General features: G+C 40.8%; 1 protein-coding gene across 1 annotated transcript; it reads right to left on the reverse strand.

Annotated features, from left to right (window-relative positions):
- Positions 1–7745: 7745 nt before the first annotated feature.
- Positions 7746–13452, reverse strand: nrn1a (neuritin 1a). The gene is made up of 3 exons (XM_014180639.3): positions 13323–13452; positions 10354–10498; positions 7746–9214 (listed from the first exon to the last, which is right to left on the reverse strand). The coding sequence occupies exons 1-3, from the start codon at positions 13375–13377 to the stop codon at positions 8986–8988; spliced, it is 429 nt and encodes a 142-aa protein (XP_014036114.1). The 5' UTR covers positions 13378–13452; the 3' UTR covers positions 7746–8985.
- Between the last annotated feature and the right edge of the window lie 3535 nt (positions 13453–16987).

The following is a 16987-nucleotide window of genomic DNA, read 5'->3' on the forward strand; positions in this document are numbered from 1 at the left end:
TCATGTTCGCTTTCTGTTGCAAATTGTTTTATGTGGGATACCCTAATGAACACAACCCAGGTTCTTTATAAAATATGATTATAAACGTGTGCAGTTGAGAGAGACCTCTGGTCAGACATTGATGTGTCATACCAAGAAAATGAATAATAGGTTCATATCTAAAAATCCTCACCTCAGTTTTTTTATATTAGATGAATGTGTTTGCTTACCAAATCAAGTCAAAAAGATGACATTTTCTCTTATTCTGAATTTCTGATGTCCTATATCACTTTCTAGTCCTACATCCTTTGAAATGTACCTACCTCCAAACTAATTGTAACAGTATTCGTCGTCTGAAGAGGAAGAATTATCGGATCAAAACGCAGCGTGGTAAGTGTTCATGCTTTCTTTAATAAACTGAACACTAAAACAAAAATAACAAAGAGAAGAACTGAAACAGTTCCGTAAGGTGCAAAACACTAAACAGAAATTAACTACCCACAACAATCCTGTGGGAAAAGGGCTACCTAAGTATGGTTCCCAATCAGAGACAACGATAGACAGCTGTCCCTGATTGAGAACCATACCCGGCCAAAATAAAGAAATACACAAAACATAGAAAAGGGCACATAGAATGCCCACCCTAGTCACACCCTGGCCTAACCAAAATAGAGAACAAAACCCTCACTATGGCCAGGACGTGACAGTACCCCCCCCCCCCCCCCCCCCCCCCCCCAAAGGTGTGGACTCCGTCCGCAAAACCTGACTCTAAAGGGGAGGGTCCGGGTGGGCCTTCTTTACGGCGGCAGCTCTGGTGTGGGACGTGGACCCCGCTCCACTTTAGGCTTGGCCCACTTAGGTGGCGCCTCTGGAGTGGGGACCCTCGCCGCCGACCTCGGACTGGGGACCCTCGCAGCGGGCCCCGGACAGGCGGGCGACTCCGGCAGCTCCGGACAGGCGGGCGCCCTATTCGTGCACTACTTTTTAACAGAGTCTTATGGGCCCTTTTCAAAAGTAGTGCACTATAAATGGAATCTGGTGCCATTTGGGATAGATCCCTGGTTTTCATTGTCCCGCTGATCACATATTTGAGTCAAAGCCCATCCCTTGACACTGACACGTGGCATCCGAAAAAATATCTCCTATACCTTCGCTGTACAGCCCATTCCCTCCCATTGCGAAATCTGCTAAGGAGGCACATGTGCTATTACAAGGTGCTCCACAGATGTTCGCTTCATTGATTTGTTCATTTATTGTCTGAAGACAAAATGTGATAAAGTAATTAGTCGACTCCCCACACCTCAGCAGCCAGGAGCTTTTGTGTAGAGGACAAACGCTAACCCCCACACTCTCGCTCTCTCCCCCCTACAAAGCCCCAAAAGTGACAGACAATTAATTAGGGCTGCGACGATTCCAGTATCGCAATATTTTTTCCATGGCAAAAAATGAAAACACGAAGCAGATCAAACTCTTTGGTCCTCTAAAAACCTGCTGTATGTGAAATATTATGCGCTATACCTTGAACAAATATGTAACTCTAGATGACAACATAATGATGTTTGTTTCCAGCAGTGGGGCTTATCCTAAAGAAGTTACATTTGCTTCGTGTTTTGTTTCCTTGCCACTATACTAACGAGTATCTCAATACCGGTATTGTCCCAGCACTATGATTAATAAAGTAATTAGTCGACTCCCCACACCCCAGCAGCCAGGAGCTTTTGTGTAGAGGACAAATGTTAGCTCTCACTCTCTCGCTCTCTCCCCCCTCCAAAGCCCCAAAAGTGACAGATGATTAATTAGGACTGCGACGATACCAATATCGCAATATTTTTTCCATGGGAAAAATGAAAACACGAAGCAGATCAAACTCTTTGGTCCTCTAAAAACCTTCTATATGTTAAATATTATGCGCTATACCTTGAAAAAAAAAATGTAACTCTAGATGACAACATAATGATGTTTGTTTCCAGCAGTGGGGCTTATCCTAAAGAAGTTAAATCTGCTTTTTGTTTTGTTTCCTTGCCATTATACTAACGAGTATCTCAATACCGGTATCGTCCCAGCCCTATGATTAATGGCAGTTATGGTTTCTCTGGTGAGAGTCAATAGGCAAAATTGGCAGGGAGGCTTTTTCTCCCTTGTGGGTGTCATTTCCCTGTGTTCTTTGAAAGGGGTGCATTCCAGAAGAAACAAGCCCTGTTCGAAGGTCGTTCCTTCCTCTCTTCCTGGAGGAATTCACTGATCTGCCATGGCTGGATTGGTGAAAACTATGTGACAGATGGTTGCTGACACCTATCAATTTGTGTTAAGTCACAGATTACCAGTACTTCACTGCCCCCAGTTTCTGCTGTAATGTCAATGTCCTCTTCTGTGAACTCTGTAAGGATCTCCAAAGGATTTCACCAGTTCATTTTTGCAATGATGCCAAGCTATTTTATGGCCCAAACCATAAAACCATTTACATTTTTTTACATAGGTTGTACAGCTACTGTATGTTTGTGTAACCTATGGTAGTACAATATCATTGCCGAGAATGTAAACAAGCCTAAATCTTTTCTAAGAACAGACAACTGTGTATTTTGAAAAACTATATCTGAATGTCATATTTTTTATGATGATTCTACTGTTTTGGAAAAGAGTATTGGGATACGTTTCTGAGCAAAGACCAAACTTAGCAGAGGTTCTCATGCCATTGTTGATCTTAGGGATAAGTGTCTACTGTGAGGACTTTTGCATTCTCTATCAGGCCTATTACTGACTCATCTACTGCAGGAGAGTGACGGTGTTGTGAGCTCAGATTGAGTTGTAGTTGTTGCTCTGCACTAAGCTTGGCAAGTAAGGCTAGGAACTGTCTAGCTCAAGGATGGGCAACTAACACACCTGACTCCAATAATCAAGTAATCAGGATCTTCTGTTTAGAATGCACTTAGCTTAATCTAGGGATTGGGAAAAAGTGTGACACCTCACCGGCCCCTGAGGACTTAGGTGTGTTCATTTCACTTGAATGTCTGTTACGAAGCGGAACGGTTTGGACTGAATGACACGTTTTCCCAAAACGTTCTTGTACGTTCTTGAACAGACTTCAATATACGTTTCCTCCGCTGTGGCTTTAAGCAATGAGTGACGTATTTAAAGGGTGGTGCATTTTGAACCCAAAACCTAACCCCTCCCTGTTTTTCAACTGGTCGTTCAGTACAGCACCGTTTCCGTTCAATTGAACATTCTATTGTGTTTTTTTGTACTGAATGCAGCCCTGGAGTTGCCCATCCCTGGCTAGTTAATGTAGGAACTCTCCTTGGTCCTGGCTGATTGGCTAAGACAATAAAGAATGATAGAAGCCTCTAGTGGCCAAAAGGCCGTTTTAGCATGGTCAGCGCCATTTTTTTTTTTTTTTTACCTTTATTTAACTAGGCAAATCAGTTAAGAACAAACTCTTATTTACAATAACGGCCTACCCCGGCCAAACCCGGACGATGCTAGGCCAATTGTACGGTCCCTATGGGACTCCCAATCACGGCCGGATGTGATACAGCCTGGATTCGAACCAGGGACTGTAGTGATGCCTCTTGCACTGAGATGCAGTGCATTAGACTGCTGCGCCACTTTTGGCCATTGAGGGTTCCACCATGCTTCCACTATTTTAAAGTAGTCAAAGTTATCAGCTAGGTGGGGATTCCTATGGCTTGTAGCCTCAATGGCACTGCACATGCTGTCACAGACGCTATAATGGCACAGATATAAAGATGTGTCCTCTATCTATCTCTATGGCTTAGACCTACATGTACATGGTGCTGAATGAACAGCAGGACTGGGTGGTTAAGAGCTGTCCACGGTCCTGAAAGACTACATGTACTAAACGGAAATCAGGGCTTTTAACCATATCTTCTCCCATGTTCAATACTTTGGCTGCTACAACCTGCCATTCTTATCTACTAAGTTCAAACAAAGATCAGATGTTCTTCAGAGACACTACTACAGGAAGCTTCTACTGGGTACATCAATGCAACTCGTGGTAAATAGTTCATTGCTGAAGCAAGATCCTAAGGCCAAGTTGGCCGCAATACCCTACTTTGATACAGTGAGAGGGCTCTCTTTGTAAGAGGAGACCTTGAAAGGTGAGGCAGAATCTTATTGAGACTAGCACTGGCATAGGTACATTGGATATCTGCCAACATCAACTTGAAATATGTCATTGTTTGCTGAAGTGACCAAAATGGGTATTCGTCCTCTTGCTCTTAAAAATTCCTCAGTCTGCATTATATTCTGATCTTGTTGAACTATATCTTTGGAAAACATAAATAGCTTATTCTTTATCTTTTTTTGGTATGCATGGACATTTTTTCCCTTATTAATCTTTCATATCTTTTTGGCAGCTTTTTCTTTTTGAACTTGTGTGTGGAATATAGTAAGCTATCTTCTGCATTAAATCACATGGTTCAAATAGGAATAGGTTACTTAGTATTCTGATTGCACATGCTTCATGTGCACACGCTTGCTGTTTGGGGTTTTAGGCTGGGTTTCTGTAAAGCACTTTGTGACATCAGCTGATGTAAGAAGGGCTTTATAAATACTTTGATTGATTGAATGATTCACAGTTATAAAATGTGTGGTTCGAGCCCTGAATGCTGATTGGCTGAAAGCCATGGTATATCAGACCGTATGACAAATCATTTATTTTTACTGCTTTAATTGCGTTGGTAACCAGTTTATAATAGCAATAAGGCACCTCGGGGGTGCCTTATTGCGTTGTGCCTAAGAACAGCACTTAGCCGTGGTATATAAGCCATATACCACACCCTGTCTGGCCTTATTGCTTAAATATAAAATAGCCAAAGAAACAAAATGACCTAGCATTAAACATGTGAATAGAAACATGCATTAGAGAAGTATAGGCCTATACTTTGATAAAATTGTATAGGCCTATATAGGCTAATTCTGATATACACTACATGACCAAAGGTATGTGGACACCTGCTCATTGAACATCTCATTCCAAAATCATGGGCATTAATATGAAGTTTGTCCCCCCTTTGCTGCTATAACAGCCTCCACTCTTCTGGGAAGGATTTCCACTAGATGTTGAAACATTGCTGCAAGGACTTGCTTCCATTAAGCCACAAGAGCATTAGTGAGGTCGAGCACTGATGTTGGGCGATTAGGCCTGGATCGCAGTCGGCGTTGCAATTCATCCCAAAGGTGTTTGATGGGGTTGAGGTCAGGGCTCTGTCCAGGGCAGTCAAGTTCTTCCACACCGATCTCGACAAACCATTTCTGTACGGACCTCACTTTGTGTACGGGGCATTGTCATGCTGAAACAGGTAAGGGCCTTCTCCAAACTGTTGACACAAGTTGGAACACAGAATCATCTCGAATGTCATTGCATGCTGTAGTATTAAGAATTCCCTTCACTGGAACTAATGGGACTAACCAGACCATGAAAAATAGCCCCAGACCATTATTCCTCCTCCACCAAACTTTACAGTTGGTACTATGCATTCTAGCAGGTAGCGTTCTTCTGGCAGGTAGCGTTCTTCTGGCATCCGCCAAACTCAGATTTGTCCGTCGGACTGCCAGATGGTGGGGTGATTCATCACTCCAGAGAACGTTGATTCCACTGCTCCAGAGTCCAATGGCAGTGGGCTTTACATCACTTCAGCCGCCACTTGGCATTGTGCATGGTGATCTTAGGCTTGTGTGTGGCTTCTTGGCCATGGAAACCCATTTTATGAAGCTCCCGACAAACAGTTATTGTGCTGACATTGCTTCCAGAGGCACTTTGGAACTCGGTAGTGAGTGTTGCAATCGAGGACAGACCATTTTTTACGTGCTACGCACTTCAGCACTCAGTGGTCCTGTTCTGTGAGCTTGTGTGGCCTACCACTTTGCAGCTGAGCCGTTGTTTCTCCTAGACGTTTCCACTTCACAATAAAAGCACTTACAGTTGACCAGAGCAGCTCAAGCAGGGCAGAAATTTGACAAACAGACTTGTTGGAAAGGTGGCATCCTGTGACGGTGCCACGTTTAAAGTCACTGAGCTCTTCAGTAAGGCCATACTAGAGCCACTGTTTGTCTATGGAGATTGCATGGCGGTGTGCTCGATTTTATGCCCCTGTCAGCAACGGGTGTACTTTGTATACTTTACATAGTGTATGTAGTAAGCATGTGCCATGTAAGACAATCAAATGTGAATATGTGTTGTTTTTCATCAGTCTACTGTAGTTTGAATTAAGAAGAAGCTCTATATAGTTGAATTTTCTGTCATGCTGCTAAACTTTAATAACGAAAACCTGCCATGGTGATTCAGCCTGCTTCAATTCTTCAACTCATAAGCCTAAATATACAAAAATAATATGCAATTTTTCATTTTAACCAAATATTGTATCGTGCTTCGTTTGAAGAAAGATATGAATCTATTTTTATGCAGTATTCAAATTGTGATTATTCTTTTTTTTACTGATACAGGGGTTTCGTCATTATAGTAATATATGTATTAGGCTACTACTCATAGGAAATTTCACAACATATGCCTCTTTATAGGCCACAATATAGGCTATAACGGGCGGTGTTTCGTTAACGGTGAGCTTGAATAGAACTAGGGAGAAGCTCCGGAATAGAATGCATGTTAATGAGGATTTCAGGTGGATACCTCGCCGAGGCATAACAGCCGCTCAAATGTTTCTGTTGGAGCTTGTGGTTTTGTTATTACGCTATTATCCAGTAGAAAATATGGTGAAGGAATAAAGTAGGCTATAGTATTTCGAGAGAGATAACGTATGACGTAATAGGCTTGACGCTATAGGCCCTACCCATAAGAAAATCAAACCAACAAACGCTGTATGCAATGTCATCCTTTTGCTCAAATAAAAAATGATTTAAAGAAAACAAATAGAAAATAGAGGCAGACTGTACGGTTATCTCTCTTCTTGGAAAGAGAGATGGTCATTCACTAAACTTTCATCAATATTAATGCAGAGGCACGCTTTTGAAACCAAAGCTGTATTCCGTTTGGGACAGGAAATACAAATGAGATTCTGATTATATGTAAGCAATATTCGTCAAAAAAATGTTTTTAGCCTATTTGCTTTACCAATGTATATTTCATATTGCTTTACCACTTTTTAACATATGGGCCTCAATATTTAAAAAATCAAGTGCTAAATGTGTTTGTGTTTAATACTAGGGCTCATGCCATGCAAACGCCTGTCGCCTGCCACTCCTATTCTCGATTCCATATAATATTTTGCACGGCCATGGACCCATTATATTAAGATGCTTTTCGGAGAAAGACAGAAGGATTTTTTTATTCGAAATACTGTAGCCTGTTTCAATGTTGCTATTTTTCCTACCCACATTAGCCAGTCACTTTGAGATTAAACGTTTTTGCTCAGATAGACAAACAGCAATAGTTGGTAGGTTGCTGTCTCTCCCCTCCCCCAAATCAATACTCGAAGCTGTACTTCTTGCAGGGCTGACTCTTATTAATAATGCAAAACGCGTGTGTGTGTGTGTGTGTGTGTGTGTGTGTGTGTGTGTGTGTGTGTGTGTGTGTGTGTGTGTGTGTGTGTGTGTGTGTGTGTGTGTGTGTGTGTGTGTGTGTGTGTGTGTGTGTGTGTGAATCCTAAATGATTGGCTGCATCATCTCGTTTGCTTCAAAGCCATGAATGGACCCAACACCCAAAGACACCTGTCATCATCAGCTATGCTGTTTACACACCACCAATGTATTCATTTGGGGAGCATAACTAAGAATAGAACCACACACTTATTTTCAAACATGAACTGTTTTATTTAATATTCTTCATAATTTTAGCAATCTGATTTTTTTTATATACCTGGATAATAATCAATCTGTTTGGGATAAAGTAGTCTCTATCATTTTTTTCCCCAAATTCATTTGATATACATAGTCTCTTATTTACTTAAATGATTTGGAATAGTCAGGTATTATATGCAACATCCCCAAAAACAAACAAACAAACAAACAAACATAATACACATATTTTTGAAGGCAGTGAAACCGGGTCTATGCCTTGGCAACATCAATAAAAGCTAGCAAAATGTCGCTTCATCCAGCGATTGATTTCGCGTTCTGAGTATTCTCGTGCTACTGTTCTTTTGGGATGTATGGTTTCATGTAGGTTATACCCTAGGCCTAGGGGTAGCCTATATTTCTTCATAAATGGATGGTAATGTGCTAACATAGAATGGCAACAGTCATATCACTCTTCAGCCATTGTTTTCGTTCGCTACATTGGCCAAGTTTAAGTCATCGTATTGCCATCATTTTTACTTAATAACCAACCATCAAAACGTACCATTGAATGCCTGTAGTCATTCCTGAGATCTCTTTTTTCATTCTTATTACTATGCTATTTATATTTATTTTTTCCTAGGGTGATGGTTATAGACATCATATGAAAGTAGAAATATCAGATCCTCAAACAACCGTTTCGATTTATACTTGGCTCGACATTATAAATTTGGCAAATTAAAGTAAATAAAATATCTAAATGGTGAGTATAGGAGACCGACCTGGAGCAAATTGCCTTTCTGTTGTTGATTTCGTTGAGGTAAGCGTGTCTCGCATTAGCCTACAGAGCATGAGCAGCTTGCAATCTGCAATCACCTGAAATAACAGGGATGTCTAGTCTAAGGCTACTAATATAAATAATTCATTGTCGACTTTAATACTATGCCATTCCACGATTGTATGCGGGCAGGGATCCATCAAAATTTCATTATCATTCCAACTCAACACCTGCTAAATATTTAATGTAGTTGACCCCAGGTCAGACAAATATGGTGGAGCAGTCCCAGAAGACGGCCTGCCAATGTCTCTTGCAAAATCAGGTCGCCTTCTCCGGATGAAGTAGCCTATAAATCCATTTGGGTGTAGATGAATTCAAACGTCTTTTGTTTTGTATTTTTTGTGTGGATAGCTAGCACTCGTTTTCTTTTTTTCTTCTTTGTAATTTTTTCCCGCTTTTTCCCCTTTTTTTTCTTCTGCTAAAATGCAAGCCAAGTTACTAAGGCTGAAAGTGCCGTTAGAAGCATCGTGAGACCAAAAGGAACTGTGGGTTTGGAGGCCCCGTTCCCCCCACCACAGAGTTCAAACAAGCTCCCTCGGAACTCCAAGTTTCTGGACTCCTTTTTGAGCTTCTCCCATAGGTCTGTTGCTCCCTCTTGGCAATCCGCCAGCGCAGTGGTCGCACATGAGTGGAAGTCATCCCAATATCTGCAAATCAAATGTAAAAGTAATTAAGAAAGGCTTTACGTTATGTTAGCCTACTGTTGACAACTTGTTTTCTCTCCTTATTGGTTGTCTGTGGTATATTCGAATAGCCTAAGAGTTTGCTTTCAACACAGTTGTAATAATATTTGAAGGCCAAAAAGAATTCCAGCAATAAATGCATAATAATAAGAAGAAGAAGAATCCGATTATATTTTTGTATTGTAATCTATAGTCGGCCTAATAGCATAGTCTAGTATTAGCATCTCCCTTGAAGGCTAAACGAAAACCACGTTGGTTGTAATCTACACACTCTGAGAAAGATTCCCTAAAGTCACGTGGTTGTATCTAACCGCTCCCTTTTTCAATTTCTCTTCTCTCTCTCAATTCTATTCAAGGGGCTTTATTGGCATGGGAAACATGTGTTTACATTGCCAAATCAAGTGAAATGGATATACAAAAGTGAAGAAAAAAAAAAATGGGTTGTCTCTCTCTCGCTCATTCACACACACACACACACACACACACACACACACGCACACACACACACACACACACACACACACACACACACACACACACACACACACACACACACACACACACACTCATGCAACCAGCCTGTCTTGCATCAACTAGCTAGCCAAAGTCATCTGCACGCATGCTCGTCCATCCCTCATTCTCACATCCCCAACGTCCAATCACATGCACAGTTGCATTAACGTAGTAAGAACAGTGGCTATAATATCCCATTCACAAAAAGGCTATACATTTCAAAGGAGCCACTGCTCAATTTTTTTTATTCATATTGACACACCCGCTGGCGCGTGGCTCCCCCTGATCCTGACTCCGTATCTAATCTAATCGAGGCTGTTGATATTGACCCCCTCAACCCCACGCCACGTCGATAGTATATCTCATTGCAATTATGGAGTGAGCTACGAATAGGGGGAGTAGCCTAGCCTATTAACGTGCTCCTGCTGCCTGCGATTTTCATGATGGAGCTGTCGAATTAAACTGGGGGCTCTACTACCATCTGGTACCAACCGGTTTGGTATATGGGGTGCAGTGCGCCTGCCCCTTTTTGGATTTGATAAAATTCTGCATGTCCCCCGCCCCCTTTAAAAAAAATGAATTCAACTTACATGCAGATGGTCTGCAGATTTTCCTTCTCGTCCAGCTCCTGTGGATAGTTGGCCATATTCTCCCCGAGTTTCAGCAAGCAGTTGGAGAACCCTTTGAATACTGTATCACATTTCCCTGTCGCTCTCACCGCCTGTAGCAGATAAGCTGAAATTGTGGGGGGGAAAAATGAATTTATTTATTTTTTTAGGATAATGATTATTTTTTTTTCATTCCAACATTTGATAGCATATGTCTTATAATGACAGGGTAAGTTAATAGTTGATTTTTATGGTGATTCGTTTCCATTTGATTCAGTTTGTCCATTCATTCATGTATTTTCTTAATTTAGCCTTTTTGGGTAGTTTAAATGGGAATGTTTAAAACTTAACCCTATAACTTATTGTCAAGAAATGTCTTAACATTTTCGCCGAATATAATGCTAGTTTTAACATATCCAACAATTCTACATCTGCATTTGATCATACAATCTGTTTGGAGAATGCATTGTGTGATCCCAGCCCAGAAAATGTGTGCAACAGCGACAAAGGAGGATGAGGTAATGCACCGCGGAGATGTAAAAGGGGGTGTGTTTCTCACTGCATGGCTTTTGTGAGTGTTTGGGGGGTGTGGGGTCTTGTGGTAGGCTATAGTAAATTGTAGTAATATTTGTGTCTGTGCTTATTCAACCATATTAGGGGCGTCCTCCGTCTATAATTTGTTGTACAGAGAAAATTACAGGGTTTGTTGCTAAACGTCCACGCCCTTTTGACCCGCTCGTGCTCAATTTTGAGGTTGTCAATGGTGGGACGCACTAAGCATCTCTGGTTCGTTAAGCAAACGATTCGCTCGATTGATCATTTGTTACAATGTTGTCCCATGTCGATTGGTTGCAGAATAATGCACCATGAAGGCTACACGGATAGGCTATTTATCAATAAATAATAAGGGAACAAACAGCGATGGACTGGTTTCATTTGGATTCATCAGTGTAGCCTGGAATAGCCTAGTATTGCGAGCAAATACTAACAACCTCGGTTATAGGTATTTAGGTTTGGGTGATGTGTTAATAAAACAGACATCATTCGTTAAATTGCGTTGTAAAAAAAATGTGAGGCTACTGTCATTGCCATCATGCCCTATCAAATCAAGGTGTTGCCTACAAGCAATCCAATGTCACCAAATATGCTATGCGGAAATGTCTAATAGATTCTGACAAGGTCAAGTAATTAACGAATGTTACTGCGTCTCGAGCAAGCGGATTGCAAATGATTTTTGCAGGGATTATTTACAAAGGGGCAACTCGCGAGATGATATTATCACACTTGCATTGTAAAAGTACACATAACCCCCATATATTACTTCAACGTGTTCCGGTCTCACTTGGCACAGACCCTCTTTGAAAAATCTCTTGTAAAATGTGGTATCCTAATTATTTTTATACGTGCAATAACAGGTTTGAAATGACTATGCCTTCTATCCCATTTTCCTTTTAATGACAATTTCTGCTAAATGTGTGAAATTAAGACATTGCCTAGAGAATCTATCACACGTGTTTCTCACATTTATCATATAGGCTACCTCAGCTTTTAGCTCCAATAGATAGCCATATAGCTACAGTAGCCTGAATACTACTACCAGTCACACCCACACTATAGATATAGCTAAAGCAGCGTTAACCCGCAGAAAATGTACATGGCACATAAACAAAGAATAACCCTCAGAATGACCAACTCTGCGAACGACCCAGTCAAAGACAAAACACCTAATATCCAAATGATAAAAACGACTATCCATAGCCTATTACGTTCTCGTTTCGTAGGCTAATGTTAAATGTTAGCGATACCACATCTCAAATAAGCGCTGCAATACATTGATATGGCTAGCCTACATTTTTACGGGACAAAATGACACCATAGCTATAATCGAAACACATCCTCCAAATGGATTAGGCCATATAGCCCCATAGATATAGTTGTTTTCTCTCTATAGTCGCCTACATTCTTTTTGCTGAATAGAAAGCGCTTCCATCAAAATAAAATATATTTTTAAAGACATTTTATTTTCGTAGGCCAAATATAGTCTAATAGTCATATTTGTTAATGAAAAATTATCAAAATCCTATTTTACATTAGACAATTATCATATCGCTAACCTATACTCCATGCATTGCGTTAGAAAAAATAAACGATGCACCTGCTAGGCACTCATATTTTGAAAGAGCTTGCCTTTAGATGCTGCATGTCTTCTAGTTAAAATTTTCATTCACAAAGCATGTCAAGTCAAAGCATTTATGTTTAGTCTTTTTTCACAATGGCTCGGCTGCTGAATTATTTATAAATCCCTTGCCACTACAGGATTCTGAGGAGCAGTAGTCTTCCTTTGGCAGCGTTTGCGTTATGCAATGCAAACGAAACACTGGCCTATTTGTGCGAACGTCCCCGTACACGTTTCCAATCGAAATTACAGGTGCATTCTTATAGAATTTAAAAAAGAAAATACATTTTTGGTTTAAAATCATTTTTTGTTTAGAATCTCCTTTATAACGAATGGAAAAAAAAGTGAAGGCTATGTCACATAGCCTTTGGTTTGTTGTGTCTATTATTGTCAGACGAAATTAGCTCATGCATACCATTGTATATAGCCAGATAATAAACTGATCTCATGCATTCATTGCAATTAAAAAAATACAGACTTGTTCCTGGAAGAAACGATCGAACAGTTGACTACAAATAGTTTGCAGGTTGACATGTATCGTTATGAATCTTGCCCTGGAGCCAGATCTGAGCGATTTCCGCTAGATTAGCCAGTTGCAAAATCAAAATGAGCTAAATTCAGAAAAATTACCAATCTGCAGAGCTGCCTCCACTACAAGAGTCATGACCATAAATGCCACCCTGCAAATAGTTTGGCTTTCATTCTTAACAATTCGCTAATCATTGTTAAGTCAAATATAAAACAATAACGAATCGACCGTGAAAGAGTCACTCACCTAACTGAACAGCAAGAAACAGTGAGATATATTTGCCGGACCAAGTTAATCCCATTCTACGTGTGGTAAAACCATTGGCGTATGCAGATCTTAAAAACTTGGAAAGAAAAACGATGTTGAGGTCTGGGCATCACACATAGCCATCAACTTCCAGCAGCATTCACAGACTCTTGCTTTTTCTCCCGTTGCCTGTTACACTCACGGTGTGGCGAAGAGGAGTGAAATGGTGCACCCCTTGTAAAGCGAGGGCGGTGATCGCTCTTTTTTTTTCACTTTCTCCCCATCTCTCGGTCTGCTTCACGCCCACATCGCATGTTTGACGTAAAGGTGACTGTTGGACTCCCCCTTCCTCCCCCTAGCCCACACCTTACACATAGAGTCATTAAAAGACCTGTAGTGATATCTGGGTCAAGGGCACACGTGCGCGCCAAGGACCACACCGGTGGTGTCTGGAGAGGTGAGACTATGGACTCAGAAGTGACCAAATGCCCCTTTTCTTTGTGCCATCGAGAACTAAAAAGAATATGCCAATATTTATCTGATTTGTATATTTGTGGTGTACATTATTTATTATAATATTTAATCATATGTTTACTATTGACAAAAAATACACAATTTCTGCCCCAATAAACGCTGTTTATCATGCTACTATAAATGTGTCCATATGCCTATATGCTATACATTCTACAAGAGCCAAATCGGTGACCTTGCGTTTAGGCTATTCTTTTCTAAGCTAAGTAAACTCTCATTTCTCACGACAGCCTATGATAGGACAAGCAGAGGAGTTAGGACAACCATATGTGAGATGTAGCCCAGATATAGCTCGTTTCATGGGAATGCAATTCTTTATTCATCAACGCAGCAACGCTATCCTGTCTGACCTCTGGAAACGAATGCTGTTAAAATACTTTAATCCAAATCCAGTTAAACTACATATTCTCTCACCTTTGACAAATTTGTTCATTCGTAGGCTATTCGGAAATCTCTATTGGAAAGCCCTCGCTGGTACAGAGTGTAAATATTCGCAAAATGCTTTCTTCACATTAGTAACCATGTTTCCATCGAACCTTTTTATGCGCGTAAAGTACATGTCGGATAAAACATGTCATGACATGCCTGATGGAAATATAAAATGTGTCGGTAAACCTTACAAATATCTAAGAAAAAAATACGCTAGACAAGGTGGGATTTTTTTGGGGGCAGTAAAAATATTTATGCGAGAAATGTCGGTGGAAACGCTTTTATGCGCAAGTATTGATATATAATAACCATCATATCGAAGTAAACTTTGAGTCACGCGATTACATGTTTGGTGGTCCTTCCACTATGACTCGTCGGGAAAGCATGCAGTTTATTAGACTACAGATTAAATAAGTTATGATGAACTTGAAAGGTAAAGTGCAAGGTGATGAGCTTGATGCTCCTGTCCAATAAATATCATATTCTGGTGGCATGATCATTGATGCTTGGCTGCCATTTGACAAATAAAAATGATATTGCATTTTTGTCCATAACAATCTCATCATGTAGGATTTACCTGCATTGTATCTGCGGCTAGAGCGCACGTGACAATACCAGAGTGGGCATATCGCTATATAACACAACCATTTTTTTTTGTGAGAAAACGATCAGTAGAGTTGAACATGTGATGTATTTTTTATTCGGTACATGGGAATTTAACTGCAAAGGGTATTTTTATGTGCACTACCTCATCACGCACATACTTTTATCCGCAACACGCCAATTTGATGGAAACACATAAATGGTGGGAAAATGCGCGTTTTGTTTTTATGCAGATTTTTTCTAATACTCGCATGGAAATCCGTCGCCATTGGATGGAAACTTAGACACTGACAAGGAAAAGAAAACCTTTCCTCGACATTAAAACTGATGCGAATGACGAACCCACTCACACAGTCATTTTAGATTCAGTGTCTGTCGCAAGGTGTCTTATTGGAAGCTGAGCCGTGTGTGTGCGCGCGGGCGTGTGCGTAGGGCGCACTGTGTTGGTGCGCTCGCGCGTGTGTGTGTGTGTGTGAGGAAGTCATACAAATTGATCCATAATGAGTGACGCTATACCGCTATTATAAAAGAAGAGGGAGGGAAAAATCCTCCTCTCTTCCTCACTGACGTCAGCGTAATTTGTAACGAGCCAATGAGTTTCACTTTTTTCGTGCCAGACCCGGCGCACCCACCAGAATACTAAAAAGTTTCCCGCAGGCGGCTTGCTGAAGGAGAATCCCCATGCAGTGAGAAGTACGGACGGCGGACGTCGAGCCCCCTCAGTCTTTGCTGAGTAGGCTAATTGGGTCCACCGACAGTTCATTTAGAATGGAGACTGCGCTGAAATAAGCTTTTAGTGAAGGTCTACAAGGTCTACCTTTTCTAAAAGGTTTGCCATGTGCAGAACCAAGACTGTTTTAATGAGATATACTGTATGCTTCTTGACCTAAATAAGATTCACAGTTTATCAAATAACCTAGCATATACATAGTTGTTATATAAACAGCCTCGGATACATTTATGGCGTATAGTCCGATTTATCCAACATTATGCAAAATATTATAAGCAAATCGATAACATAGGAATATCAGTGAAGTCTGATGAACTAGCTCTCTACGGGTCTTCAGAGTCTCTTGTTGCAGCTGTCTGATAACGATACATGTTCTAGAATGATCATCATAAGATTACTAAGTAGCTTAGTAGACGTCATCATCAGGTGTATTCCTCAATGAGGGGTGTATGTCTGTATGCTACTGTAGTAGAGAATCACTCTTTCTCATTGATAAACTGATATCTAGTCGCCCTCTGGTGGTGGATGGTTGTTTCTACAGTTACAGTAGAACGGTCATTGACACACACACACACACACACACACACACACACACACACACACACACACACACACACACACACACACACACACACACACACACACACAAACATAAACAAAAAGGAAGGCCCTAAAAATTGTCAAAGACTCCAGCCACCCTAGGTCCAAGTCTAGGTCCAAGAGGCTTCTAAACAGCATCTACCCCGAAGCCATAAGACTACTGAACATCTAATCAAATGACTACCTAGACTATTTGCATTGCCCCCCCCCCCCCCCCCCCTTTTACGCTGCTGCTACTCTCTGTTATTATCTATGAATAAGTCACTTTAATAACTCTACCTACATGAAGTCGGAAGTTTCCATACACTTAGGTTGGAATCATTACAACTTGTTTTTCAACCACTCCACACATATATTGTTAACAAACTATAGTTTTGGCAAGTCGGTTAGGACATCTACTTTGTGCATGACACAAGTCATTTTTCCAACAGTTTACAGACAGATTATTTCACTTATAATTCACTGTATCACAATTCCAGTGGGTCAGAAGTCGACTGTGCCTTTAAACAGCTTGGAAAATTCAAGGAAATTATGTCATGGCTTTAGAATCTTCTGATAGGCTAATTGACATCATCTGAGTCAATTGGAGGTGTACCTGTCGATGTATTTCAAGGCCTAAGTCTGGTTCATCCTTGGGAGCAATTTCCAAATGCCTGAAGGTACCACGTTCATCTGTACAAACAATAGTACGCAAGTCTAAACACCATGGGATCACGCAGCCATCATACTGCTCAGGAAGGAGACGCGTTCTGTCTCCTAGAGATTAATATAC

Source organism: Salmo salar, chromosome 29, assembly GCF_965601325.2.
Source record: "Salmo salar chromosome 29, fSalSal1, whole genome shotgun sequence".
In the NCBI taxonomy this organism is placed as follows: Eukaryota; Metazoa; Chordata; class Actinopteri; order Salmoniformes; family Salmonidae; genus Salmo; species Salmo salar.